At 39.2% G+C, this 14,389-nt stretch overlaps 1 protein-coding gene across 33 annotated transcripts in view; it reads left to right on the top strand.

Moving 5' to 3' along the window:
• ESR1 (estrogen receptor 1) overlaps positions 1–14,389 on the top strand; it is a 384,969-nt gene that overhangs the window by 185,036 nt on the left and 185,544 nt on the right. For all 33 annotated transcript variants that reach the window (XR_014836665.1, XR_014836701.1, XR_014836687.1 and 30 more), the window contains 1 exon segment: positions 471–587. Coding sequence is in view for 28 of the 33 variants with exons in the window: in XM_085010425.1 (XP_084866551.1) it covers positions 471–587 (117 nt within the window). In the remaining 5 variants the exon portion in view is untranslated.

The raw sequence follows: 14,389 nt of genomic DNA, 5'->3' as shown, positions 1-14,389 counted from the left end.
AGCATCCCTAACTTGAATTTAAGTGTTCTGTATTGCATCTGAAGACCTACTTAAAGATTGTCTAAATTACATTTTAAGAAAGGCCGTTTTGAAACTCTCTGAGAGTTCTAACAGCTCTATTTGGACAACAATTTTGGTGAGTGGCCTGGGTCAAAAAAAAAAAAAAAAGCCATATATACTGAGAAAGCTTAACCTTGTGAATATATATAAGACATCAAGTCTCCAAATATGGGCTGTGTGAACTGAAGGGGATTTGCCCCCAAAGCAACAAAGGGAGGCAGAAATTGAGTCTAGGAGAGTTTTTCAAAAAACACTTCAAGAAGGGCAGAAGAAGGATGGCGGACTGAGGTAGCAACCACAGGGAGGTCCCAGTAAGTGACAGGAAAACATCCTCCAGACAGCTTCCCTGCAGATTCTGACCGGCTAAATTTGCTGAAATAATACTAATTCTGTCCTCTTGCTTTTGATAGGACATAATGACTACATGTGTCCAGCTACCAACCAGTGCACAATTGATAAGAACAGGAGGAAGAGCTGTCAGGCCTGCCGGCTACGCAAGTGCTACGAAGTGGGCATGATGAAAGGGGGTAGGTACTGGGCTCCAGGCGCCTGCCTGCCGTGCATGTCCTGTCTATCACCTAGGGCAGGTGCTTTCCATTCCGTAACCATGGGAGCGTAGTGTGTTCTCTTTCAATTATTTTTCCCTACTCTTTTTTTTTTTTTTTATAGCAGAGGGTGTTTATTTTTTAACATGTATATCGACTGTACGTTTTTCATTTTTTCTTTCTTTTTTCCGTTTTTTAAAGTTTTATTGAAGTCTGGTTGATTCACAAGGTGGTGATAATTTCTGCTGTACAACAGAGTGCTTCAGTTATACATGTATACATATCCACTCTCTTTCAGATTCTTTTCCCATATAGGTTATCATAGAATATAGGGTAGCATTCTCTGGGCTAGACAGCAGGGCCCTGTTGACCACCCATTCCGTAATCAATAGTGTGCATATGCCAACCCCAAACCCCCAGTCCATCCCTCCACCACCCCTTTTGCCTATTTCTTATTTTCCTTCTCAAACAAAAGTATTTTTATAATTCCTGTTATTAAAAACTAAGAAATTCAAACATATCATTTTATGTTTTACATTTTCAATGTAAATAATTATACTTAAAATCAGAGATGTGTGGGAGGTGGTGGTGGAAGGAGAAGGGTGTTCAGCGAATTAGTCTAGAAATATTTTTCAGGTACTGTTTATATTGCTAACACTAGAAAATGGTATCTGGGAATAAACATTCCCTAAATTGAGACTTGGAATCATGAAAGCGAACTAGCTAATGTATAATCTTTCCGTCCCTTAGCATCTCTGAGGGCATTTGAATTTCCATCAAAAGGCAGCTTTCTTCTCTAGAAGTTGAGTTCACCAGCATCTCCCAGAACCCCAGCATCTAGCATGGAGCTGGGAACAGGGCAGTGATTTCTGAGCACCAACAACCACAAGGTCATCAGGATTTGTGCTTGTAGGCTTGGGTCTCTGTGGCTGCAGGCGTGTGTATGTGCGGTTTTCTGTCTGCTCCTTATCTAGTCTTCCAGTTTCCTTAGACAGGAATCCAGGGTCTTGTTCTGGGGGTATTAGGTGCTCCATAAACATGGTTGCCTGACCGATCTCCTTGTGTTCTTGGGACTCAAGTCTTGAAGAGCACTTCCGGTCTTGAATAGTCTCCAAAATACCAAGAGAGAAGAAATAGGAAATGTGTAATTGAAATAAAGTAACAGGTGTATCCAGTGTTCGGGGATGCAACAAAGGAGAGGAACAGACATGACGGTCCTGTGTGAGGTCAGAGCTCAGTCTCTGGAATTGGAGAGAAGATTCTATTCCCAAAACGTCACTGATCCTCATAACGTCTCAGGTTTCTAAGGAGCAAAACAGGAATGTAAATGAGTACTGACCTCAGAGAGTAATTGTGTACATCAGTGACAACATGAAGTGTTTAGCACAGCACTGTCCTGGAGGATTTTCTGTGATGGTGGAGATGCTCTAAATCTTCACTGTCTAAGGAGATCGCCACTGGCCACATGGGCGGATAAGTATGTGGAATGTGACTAGTGTGACCAAGGCCTGGAATTGTTTATTGCATTTAACTTTTTTTCTTTTTTTCAGTTGCACCTGTAGCATATGGAAATTCCCAGCCCAGGGATTGAATCTGAGCTGCAGCTGCAATGTATGCCACAGCTGCAACACCACCAAATGTTTAACCTGCTGTGCCCTAATGGGAACTTCTAATTGTATTTCATTTATTTTAACTTAATTTTACTTTTGGTTCCCCTGAGGCATGTGGAGTTCCTGGGCCAGGGATCAGATCTGAACCACAGTCACCACCTAAGCTGCAGCTGCAGCAACACCGGATCCTTAACCCACTCTGCTGGGCTGGGGATTGAACCTGGGTCTCAGCGCTTCCAAGATGCCACCAATCCTGTTGTGCCACGGTGGGAACTCCTAAATGTATTTAATTTTAATCAACTTAAACTTAAATTGACACATATGGCAGGGGGGTGATATAAAGGAGAGGGACGGGCACTGGTGGTGTTGCCTGCTGATCATAATGGGGAAAAGCTTTCTGGAGATGGCACCGAAAGTTAGTTAAGGTGAACAAAGTTGCCATGAAAAAGAATAGTGATTGTGCAAATAGAGGGCAGCTAACCTTTAACTCATTAATACGTGGACGAAAATGCAGGCAGAGGAAAAATCAGCAATCATGCCTGATTGTTACTGAGTTTAGAGTCAAAGATTTCTTAGTTAATGGTCACAAATAAGCCTATTGGCTTGAGATTTTGAATCCAGCATTTGAAATAAATTCTCTTGATGGACAGATGAAATGTTGAATTTACGCATTGTGTGAGCTGTGACTGTATGTATGTCTTGAATGTCTGAAAAAGCAGCTTTAATTCAAAGGGTAATTAATTCCAAGAATTTAACAGCCACATTCAGAAAATGACACTTTGAGTCATAAATGGATTAAATATTTAAGGAATTCATCTTTCTTTGTACTGTTGGAGAATTAGTCAGGCTTAATTAAACTCACAAAAAGCTTCTTAAGGTAACTTGATAAGTGACAGGAATATAACAGCTACATGTAAAAAGTTTAATTTGAAACAGTGGAGTCTAGTTTAATATTCATCTTTGGCAATTGTAGGTAGATTAAGCCCAGCCTCTCAACTTCTCTCTAAAAGCTGAAATAATCAACTTGTAAATAGGTCCGAAACATCTTTTACTTTGAGGGGACCCGTGCATTGACCCCGCTTCATAAAAAGTTCTATTTTTCCTAATTAATATCCAGATAAGTCTGGCTGCATAAGTGTAAATGATACATACTCATTTTAAATCTAGCAGAAAAATTAACGTGCAAAGACATAGTAAAACTCTTCCCAATGTGTTCAAATAAGACTTTAGGTAATTTTACTGCACACGGCCAATCCTTGTGTGCATGCATATACTCTTTGGGCTTGCACATTCCTGGCTGTAAAATATATATCTATATTAATTTCATGCTTATTATTCTGCTCAGCCTGCCTTAACAAAGTCTATAGACTGGGTGGCTTAAATAACAGGAATTGATTTCTCACAGTCCTGGAGGCTGTAAGTCCAAGATCAAGGTGGCAGCAGGTTTAGTTTCACCCTAGACCTTTCTCCATGGCCTGAAAATAGTCCCCTTCTCACTGCGCCCTTGCATGGCTTTTTCTCTGTGTGTGCACATCCCTGGTGTTTTTTCGTTGCTGTTGGTGTTGTTTTTTTTCCTCTTCTTATAGGGACACCAGTCATATTGGATTAGGATTCCCCATAGGACTTCCCTTAAGCTTTATTACATCTTTAAAGACTCTGTATCCAAACAGTACTATTCTGAGGCACTGGGGTTAGGACTTCATTGAGATTTTTCGAGGAGACACGATTCAGTCCATAACAATTTCCCATAGAGATTCCTTAGCAGTTGTTAGCATCTGTCTACATAAAATGAAAACATATGTCTTTCTGGCAGTTTATACATGTGTATAAGTTTTACGACAAGCTTTAAAATTGTAAAACTATAGGCTGTGAGAACATCTCATTTTAATTATATGTATACCATTTGCCATAAAGCCATGTAATTTATTTTTTTCCACATTGTGGAGTACCACACATGACCTTGTGACACCCTGTATAACAACTCCCCATATCTCACCCAATAAAGACTTAATTTACAACTGGAAGTACAGTTATAACCAACTATAAAATTTGAAATGACTTGTAAAGAACAGCTGTGACTAAGTAAATCTTTACAATGTTTTCCTACTGGTTTCACAAGGATCCAGTTTCTCAACCAGGCTAGACACCAATTAGAATATTGAATTTGTACATGTGAAATAAAATGTTTAGTTTTAGATAAAAGAGGGAGAACCCCACCCCTGCCCTCAACTTTTATAGTAAGGCTGAAAACATTTATTGAAGTATTCTAAAGATCCAACAAAGTACATAATCTGTCTACATGAAGAAATTATTTTAATTATTGTGATTCTGGCTGTACCCTGAAAATCCCAATGTAATTATTAGATTTGGTTCTGAGCCAAGGTAGTTCAGTAAGATGCAGGATTTAAGATGTGCTTTTGAGGAAGCACTTCTCCATCTTAGTACCAGGGCTAGTGTCTGCCTTTTCAAAGTTGCATTTGCCTTTTCATCTTTCTCCCTCCCCTTCAACCTTAAGTGGCCGGTTGAATGTCTCTTCTTAAGGGAGGTCTTCCCTGTTGCCTCACACCAAGTTAGCTCCCTGTTCTCCCTTTCATAACCAGCAACACTGCCCTGAGGTCTCACGACTGTCAGTGTTAGTTGTTCAACATCTGTCTGTAAACTCCATGGTGGTGGGGATTCTCTCTGTCCTGCATACTGATCTAACACTAAAAAAGTCACGGAGTGAGTGTTCAAGAAATGTTTTCCCCATGAGTTAATGAATTAATTCAATTCTTTTAAATAGTTATTTGGTTAGCATTCCTTAGAGGTAAGCTATTAAGGAGAGTGCAGACATGGATAAACGCCTAGCCCCTTCCATCAGAGTCCTCGCAGTACAAGGAGGACATTTGCATATGAAGTGGCAAAGCAAAATCCAGAAGACAAGTTAAGATTGGGTTGGAAGATGAAGATGGGAATGGCAGACCAGTGGCCAGTGGAGGTTCAGAGCTTTGGTCAGTCTCTGCTGGCTTTCGTCCAACCCAGAGTGTTACTCAGACTATCTGACTTCCAAAGGTGTACATTATTACCCAAGAATTTGGCCTTCCAGCTTGGTTTGGTGGAAAGGGGAAGACCTCGGCTCCGAATACTGGCTCCTCCTCAAACTTTCTGAGCAATCCTGTTGCAGGTATTTTTATGAGCTTCATTATCCTCAGATTCAAAATGAAAAATAATTTCTACTTAACAAGCTTCTTCTAAGCATCACAATTCATAACATGTGAAATACTTGGTAAAGTACACACAAGTGTTAATGGTTATAGACAGACCTTGAACATGATTCAGTTCTAGACCATGGCAGTGTAGCAAATGCTGCAATAAAGTGAGTCACACAAATTTTGGGATTTCCTAGTGCATCTAAAAAGTTATATTTATGCTCTACAGCAGTCTTCTAAGTGTGTAATCGCATTATATCTAAAAAAAAACCCCAATGCACATACCTAATTAAGAAATACTTTATTGCTGGAGTTCCTGTTGTGGCATAGTGGATTAAGAATCTGACTGCAGTGGCTTGGCTTGGTTTGCTCTGGAGGTGTGGTTCAATCCTCAGCCCAGCACAGTGGGTTAAAGGATCAGATATTGCTGCAGCTGTGGTTTGAATTCAGTACCTGGCCCAGGGACTTCCATATACCGTAAAGTTAAAAAAAAATAAATACATATTTTATTGCTAGAAAAATGCTAACCATCATCTGAGCCTCTGGCAAGTTGTAGCAGTAACATTATAGGTCACTGATCTCAGATCACCATAATGAATATAATATTAATGAAAAAGTTAGAAATACTGAGAGAATTATCAAAAAGGGACACAGTGATAGACAGTGAGCAATTGCTGTTGGAAAAATGGTGCCAGTAGACTTGCTTTATTCAGTGTTGTCACAAACTTTCAATTTGTAAGAATGCAGTATCTTCGAAGTACAAGATAAAGTATGCCTGTATATCTTTTCTGTGCTATAGGTAATTCTTATCTTACTTAGAACAGCTTACTCAGCACAGCTTTTTTTGTTGTTTTGTTTTGTTTTTTTGAACAAAGAGAATGGCAATTTCACCACTAGAACTATGTGTAAATATCTAATTCCTTTGTGGGGAGTAAAACACTATTTCAGATATGTCTGTTTTTTCATTTTGGTAGGCTGTATATAGCTTCGTGATGAATACGATTTGTTGTTTATCATTTTACCATGCCAGGGCATTATAGAAATTTGTTAAAATTCCTCAGTAGACTCAAGAAATGTGCTGGTGGCAAGGTTTTCATTTTTCAGGCAAGGAAATTGGCACCAGAAATTAATTGATGCAAAGGACTCACATCTGTCCCTCCTGGTTGTGCCTCCTTGTAACACTGTTAAGAAGAAATAAGGGGAGGGAGTGGGAGGGATCGGGAGCTTGGGTTTATCAGATACAATTTAGAATAGATTTACAAGGAGATCCTGCTGAATAGCATTGAGAACTATGTCTAGATACTCATGTTGCAACAGAAGAAAGGGTGGGGGAAAAACTGTAATTGCAATGTATACATGTAAGGATAACCTGACCCCCTTGCTGTACAGTGGGAAAATAAAAAAGAAAAAAAAAAAAAGAAGAAATAAGAAATCAAGTCATAATGGTCAACTTGTCTTTACTTTGGTGACAATGTTGCAGTTTAATTTTGATAAATGTTGCAACAAAAGAAAAGAATTAGCAAAACACTGTTACAATTTTAAAGTGAGAAAATAAGGTACTAATAATACAGATGAGGAAGTGGATGTTATATGTTGAGAATAACTCAGATGCCCAGTGAGTTTGAAAATATTTCCTTTTACCTAAGTTTAATATTTATCATGAGTTACTATAATTTGTTTCATTGATAGGATGAGATTCCAATCCAGAAAATTAGGTTTTCGTTGATCCTACATTGGCTGTTTTTTACCCCAAGCAATCACCTGATTATTAATGTTAATGATGACAGAACCAAATCAATAAATTAAAAATGTAAATGTGAATTTCTTTCTTGGGATAGTCTAACGATTCTTGTGAGAAGTGTAGCTGCATGTGAATCCAAGCTTTTTCAGAAGGCAGGGTTGGGAATTCATTTTTAGGATTTTGTTTAAGAAAATATTAAAGAAAAGCTAGTTTGTCTTGACCAAAGAGATGCTGGTTGTTTTAAGAAGCAGCTTATATATTTATGATATTAAAAATATTTTTTACTAGTTTATATTTAAGATATTTAATTTATGTAAAACTTCCTCCATATTATTTTTCAGTTGCAAACTAAAAATATACTGAATCACGTATAAGACTTAAAGTGAACAAAATCCAATGTTTTACAACAGCAGCAAATTCTCAATCTATGAACCATAGAAGCTGATTTTGCATAGCCTCTCTTCACTCATTATAGTGTTCCTGAGAAACTCTCTAGGGGCCCTAGGACTCTAAGGAACACAGTTTGCAAACTACTGATCTAATCTAACCTCTTCAACTTCCAGCTAACAAAAAACCAAGGCTAAAGAGAGGAAATGACTTGATCAAAGCTTCAGAGCTACCCAGCAGAAGAATGAAACCTAGAATCCTAGATTCTATGCAGAGTCCTTTCTCCTTCCAGTGCACCTCTACCTGATAGTGCTCCATGCTGCCACTCACATTTAGCATAAAAAGTAATTGATTAAAAATATGAGCGGCACATGACTCAGTTAATGTTCACAAACATATGCAAATACCGCAGAGAGAAGAAATCCTGAGTAAAAGAAACCATCTTATGCTCTTCTTCCAGATGATATGATGATACCAAGACTTCAGGGATCTGTGGACCTGGGGAGCTAAGGGAATTAGGTCTAACAGGTACATAGCTAACCCATGAATGAATAGCTTTCTGTTTCTGCTTTAGTGGTGGTGGCTGCAGTGGTAATAGTAGGGGATGTGGAATGTGTCAGGAATATCTCTGGGTTGTAGAATTTAAAGGAAAGAGGAGGTGGGTAGTGAATGACAGCATTGCGGTCAGAAAGGCTGAGAGGTGGGAAATCGATGCAGGAATCATAGCTGTGAAATTCCAAGGAGAAAAGAAATTTAGATGTCTGTTAATTTAGCATGAATGAAAAAAAATGAGATGACTGTTTAGTTATTCTTCTCAAAATTTGGCAAAAATGAAAGAGGCATCCTGCTACATCTGCCTAATAGGGAGGCAGGTCAGCATCTGTGACAGTTTTGTTAATTCAGTCCAGGGAGGCAGGCTGGCAAGCAGCCAATGCTTCCATCCTTGTAAGAACCATACTGCTTTGCGATTTCTTAACACAGATTGAAAACCTTTCTTACAAACTTGATGGGACCAGCTCAATTCAAAGACTGATGCTCTACTGACCAAAGATTGCTTCTGTCAGGGTTACCATTGACCTTGATGTTGCTAAATCCAACAGTCAATTCTCAGCCCTCATCTTGATAGACTAGCGGCATTTGACAGTAGATAATTCTCTCCTCTGTAATGTATCTACGTTACTTGCCTTTGAGGACAACACACTTAGTTTCCCTCCCACCCCGTCAGTCACTCTTTCTAGGTCTTCTTTGTGTGTTTTTTCTCTTCTTTCTTGACCTCTTAATGGTGGGGTGGCCCAGGGTTTAGTGCAGGATCTCTTATGTTCCCTGTCTGTTCTCACTCCTTTTTCATGTCATCTAAGTCCCATGGCTCTAAGTGCCATTTATATGCGATGACTCCCCAGTTTGTACCTCTAGCCCAAAGCTTCTTCCAAGTCCATAATCTCTCTATGCAACTTCTCATATGTCTGCCTCACGTGTGTCTAATAAACCTCTCAAGCTCAATTTGTTCAAACCTGAATTTCTTATCCTTACCCTCAAATACGCTTTATCTGTGACGCTTCCCATCTTAGCTAATAACTTCTCTTTCGAATTGCTCAGACCAAAACAAGTTGAGTGATTTTTGACTCTTCTCTTTCTCCCTTACCTCACGTTCAGAAAGTTATGGCGGCTCTACCTTCAGAAATTTTCGGCATCTGGCCACTTCTCATCAACTTTATTGTTGCCCCTCTCATCTGAAACACCATTATCTTTCTCCCAAATTCTTGCTGATGCCCTGTATGTTTTTTCCCTCGCTTCTCCCCAGCGATACATTAAAAATGTGAATCAAATCCTATTCCTTCTCGACACCTTGCATGGCTTCCCAGTTCACTCAGCTGATGTCATGAGACCCTGCCTGCTCCCCATTCTTACTTCTTTCACCTCTTTTCCTATTCCCCTTTCTCCTGCTTATTTCACTTTAGCCATGTGGGGAATTTATCAGTCAGGCTTATCCTGACCATTCCATTTAATAGTGCAGTTTGCTTCTCCCGCCCACCCCACAATACTCTCAATCTTCCTATGACCCCATCCTGCTCTACTTCTTTATTTTCCCATTGCATTTCCACCTTATAACCCACCATATAATTAATTTTTACGTGATTTACTCTTTCATGTCTGTCTCCCTTATTAGAATGTTACCTTCAGATGGGAACTTTTCTGGAGTTTATATGTTTTGTTCACTGATGTATTTCAAGCATGTAGATCCATGCCTGCATCTAATAGATAGTCAATAAATAGTCATAGCATGCATGAATTAATAGAATGAATGAGCAAAACTGGAAGTGCATTGTAAGTGTTGAGCTATGAATAGATTGAGCATTGAGTCCTGTTTTTCTAATTAAGGGAGAAAATCTGCTTGGAAATTAAAATGTGTATAGGAGTTAGCTTTTACTGTGGAACAGAACCTCACCACAAAAGCTCAGTGGCATACAGTAAGTATCTATTACTCACATGTCAGGGAGATGGACTGGGAAATGGCTGATAGTTATTGGGCTCACTCATGTGCCTGGAGATCAGCTGGCTGCTTTGGCTGGAGCAGCTTCAGTGACTCAGTTTTGCTTGACATGTCTCTCATCCCTCAGCAGGCTGGTCCAGGTATGTTCTCATGGTGATGGCAGAGGTACAAACGGAGAACAAGCCCCAAAACACAAGCCCATTTCAAGCTTTTATCAGATGATGTTCAAGGGCCAGTGCAAGTCCAATGGATGAATCCTTAGGGTTTGTGAGGGCAGGGAGGGGACAGGGGTGGGGGACTTCAGAGTGCCATGGCAGTTAAAATTCTGGAACCATTTTTTTAATCTTTCAAAATCTGAAATATGAACTTTTCAGATTTTGGACTGAAATAATAAGAGTCATAGATTCTTAGCCTTGGAAGGGACCTATGGGTTTATTTACTCTTCTTCCACCCTCAGTGTCGGAATCTCCTCTCTAGCATGTCTGACAGCTGGTTTGGGGTGCTGAATACAAAAGCGAATTTTATTTTCTCCCTGATATACATGATAAGTGGACACTGTAGGGCAGAAAAAAGAAAGGGAATAGATGTGAGCCAGTACTTATGGAAAAACAGAAACTGCTTTTGGATATGCTATATCTTACCAGTTCACTTGGATGTGGGTTTAGGGTAAGTTACAACTGGTTTTGAATGGAGATTAAAAAACAAAAGTAAGGTTATTTTAATATTTCAGTAGAAGCTCACAGCATGTATAAATCAGTAATCATACTTTTATTTTTATATATGATGGAATACTAATTTAATTTTTTTATACTGAAGTAATTGTATTGCCTATTTAGGGGTCATTTGGGTTTTAAAGGGCAGAAAAGGGGCCTTCCTCTACTTTTTCAAGAATGGCCATGTCTCACCTTGAATGTTAGAAGGAATGCTGACAGGTTTTTTTTTTTTGAAAAATTCCAGAAACAGTCTTTCTTGTTCCGATGATTTGCTTTTGCAAAAGTAAATTGTTCTTGAGATGATGCAAGGACCCTTTCTGTGGCTCCAGCTTACACAATGCAGAACTTTGGGGGCAGTAATTGTATGAATAAATTGCTGTTTTTAAATTCTGTAAGCCCACGACCTCACACATTTTCATGTGTTTACTTTCTGTTTCAATGATTGTGATTAGGATAATAAATGGTGTTTAGGGTTGAAAGAACCTAAAGATCACCTGGTCCACCTCTTTGTGTTTTAGCTCATTGTTCTTGTCCAAGTCACAGAGCTGCTTAACTGCTCAGACCAGAAGCCAAGACTCCTGACACCTGGGTCAGGCTCTTTTCATTGTACTGCACTGTCTGCCTGACCGAGAGGGATTCAGATCATCTTGAAAAATGGACACATGCATAAATAAGATACTAATATTACACAGACCAAAATTATGACTTAGAAACAAGTACTGTGGGCGCAAAATACTACTCTTCTTCAACAAAATCATTAATCAACACACTTGGCTTAGTTGCACAGTGCAAGTACCAAAATAAATTTATATGAAGAATATGATGGTTCTTTTAAAAGAATTACTTAATATTTAATTACTTCCTATTGCTTAATACAATTTAAAAAGGACATTTTCTCCTCTAGGCTAAAGGTTTTCACTATTTTCAAATAACAATTTCAGTATTTGTTGAAAGCCTGTTTTCTTTTAAAAATATTTTGATTATTCTGGTAATAAAAAAGGGTGATTTTGTCAATGAGAAGGAGTCCTGGCTGAGGGTCAGGATCGTACCTGGCTCTTTCGGGAACCCTTGGATAGATCACTTAATTTTTGTGAACTCAGTTGCCACTTCTGAAAAATATGGACTTAGGACTGAGTGGTGTCTAGAGCATCTTAAAGCTTAAATGTTATGGTTTATGATAGAAGAGTCAGAATCTAAAGCTAAAGATTTGTATACAAGTTTCTCAGCATGAGGAACAACCTCAGGAGCTACCGTATTTATTTATTTTTTGGCCCTGCCTGTGATATGCGGAAGTTCCTAGGCCAGGGATAGAACCCACACCACAGCAGCAATCCTAGTCGCTGCAGTGATACTGCCCGATCCTTAACCTGCTGCCTCACAAGGGAACTCCATATTTGTATTTCAAGCAAAATTTGCAGAGAACCCAGCAGCTGGAAAAAAGCGTGTTGGAAAGGACAAAGCTATTCTCTTTGTTGATTAGCATGGAAAGCGCATCTTTTTGGGGTGAGTTCGATGTGAATGGTAATATGAGCAGATGGCTATAATTTCGCCACCCATTTTTTAACCATGTCAGCGAAAGAGTTCAGGGGCAAAGTTCATTGAGATAGGCTTTTGAGAAGATAACTGAGCTCTTTTCTGTCATTAGAGCTGTAGTAGTCATGCCTCAGACTTGAGTCCCGAGAACTGGTAGAACTTTCTAGCGTCTTCCTTATGACACAGAGAGAGGAAGGGCTAAAAAGGTAGTGAAGACTGAGCAGTTCCTGATTAAATACCACACATGCAAGTCTGGTGATTTTTGCTTGAACACTTATCCAGTAGGTATAAAACCAGCCCACTTGTTAGACGTCTTGGAAATCAGGGAAATATATGCCAGCCCCGAGAGGGATTGAAAGGTAAAGTGAGGAGTCACGTAAGAATAAGAAATATTCTGGTTACACCTAGCGGCACCGCATAGTTTAGTTTAAGCTTGACTGAGCAAATCTAAGGTAGAGAGAAATATACAAAGTTATACTTGGGGGTCTGTATCATTAAAAGCTTGCTTAAGACTAGTTATTATTGTATTTGTCTTGTATTAAGGCTTTGGCAGTGTTATCTAGAAAATGTTACCTAAGGAATGCCAGATCAAGTCCAAACTTCTTAGCCTAAATCATTTACAGGTAGCCTTTATTGAGCATTGACTCTGTGAAGGTGTTTGGAGATACAAGGGTTAAAATGCAGTCACTGAGCATAATGTCTAGGCAACCTACAGAGTGAAAGAGACTTTTCATATAGGTGACCAAACCCCTTTGTTCCCTCAAGAGACCCAGGATTAAAATTCCTGCTGTCTCAGTTTACCCACCAGTTCTGAGCCTCGTGCTATCTATCAGTGCTCCCTGGGATCAAGCAAGTTCACATTTGCTGGATGGCCCTTTGTACTTAATGTGGTTTCAACTGCTGGCTAAAATTCACGAGGATATGTCCTTTTGCCAAGTCCAGTCCTGCCCATCCTAGATTTCTTTCCTTCTCTTTGTGGGACCCAGGCTCGTAGGAAATGTACTTGTCTGAAAACATTAACTACCTCATCAGACTCTTCTGAGAAGCAAAGGCATAAATTATAATATTATCATTGCAAATTGGCATACGGATGTTTGGTTTTATTGTTCTTATATGATGTAACATGGTGGTTATGTCTTTAGCTTTGGGAATAGATTCAAAATTTAGCTTTGTTTGGAATGTGTGACCGTGAGTGTGATACTTAACCTCTCCAGACCTCAGGTGCTTTATTTGTCAAACGAGGGCAATGATAAAATACCTACCTAATACAGTTGTGCAAGCATTAATCATAGCTTTTAGTATTGCACTTATCCTGTAGTGAACCCTTCATAAAAGTTGGTTACAATAGGTAATAAAGAGTATGCTTAGTTTTTGCCTTATGTAATAAATCTTATCTCCATATAGAATTGTTCCACTATGCTGTCACAATTAATCAAGGATTATTTAGTAAGTAATTATTGTGTGTTTAGTTTAAATAAACATGACCTATAAAATGTAGTGCCTAGCCCCGAGGATCCTGCCAACCCTGGCATTCAACGTTCTCAATCTTCCGAATCACATCTATTTTTTTTTTTCCGGCTCTTTTCCCTACTTTCCTAAGAAAACTTCGGCTGCAACAAACAGGTCTGCTCATTGGCCATGGAAAGTACCTAGTCCTCTTATGCTTCCCTTCAGTCTGAAGTTATTCATTATTTATTACTAATAAGTTTCCCTGTACCAAATCCCCCCTTTTAAACTCATTTAGGACTCCCTGTAAGTCATCATCACCTTTTTCCTCTGAATGCCTCTGATATTTCCTCCGTGTGTTAAACAGAAGGGCAGGTGAGCTGCCGTCAGAAATCTAGGTACTGAGCATCTCAAACCTTGCCAGCCTAAGGACAAGCTGGACACAGTGATGTACAGTCAATTCCAACTGCAGGAGAGCAGTTTCTGCCATCTTGACTCTTGACTCCTGCTTGACCTCATCACCCTTGACTTTAACAAATCTACTTCCTCAGCTCTCCTCTGCCTCACTTTCATTTCTAGCCTTTGGCCTGATCCCATCTACATAGAGCTTTGAATTCTGGGTTATTTATCTGCCTGCTCATTTTCTGTCATTGCTAGAATTGTGTACAGACGTTA

The sequence above is a fragment of the Sus scrofa genome, chromosome 1 (assembly GCF_054392235.1).
Source record: "Sus scrofa isolate SSC_HxYL_T2T_F1_AM1 chromosome 1, Sscrofa_HxYL_maternal_Yorkshire_Landrace_v2.0, whole genome shotgun sequence".
Classification (NCBI taxonomy): Eukaryota; Metazoa; Chordata; class Mammalia; order Artiodactyla; family Suidae; genus Sus; species Sus scrofa.
Note: the sequence above shows the minus strand (reverse complement) of the source record. Positions and strands in the feature narration are given on the sequence as shown.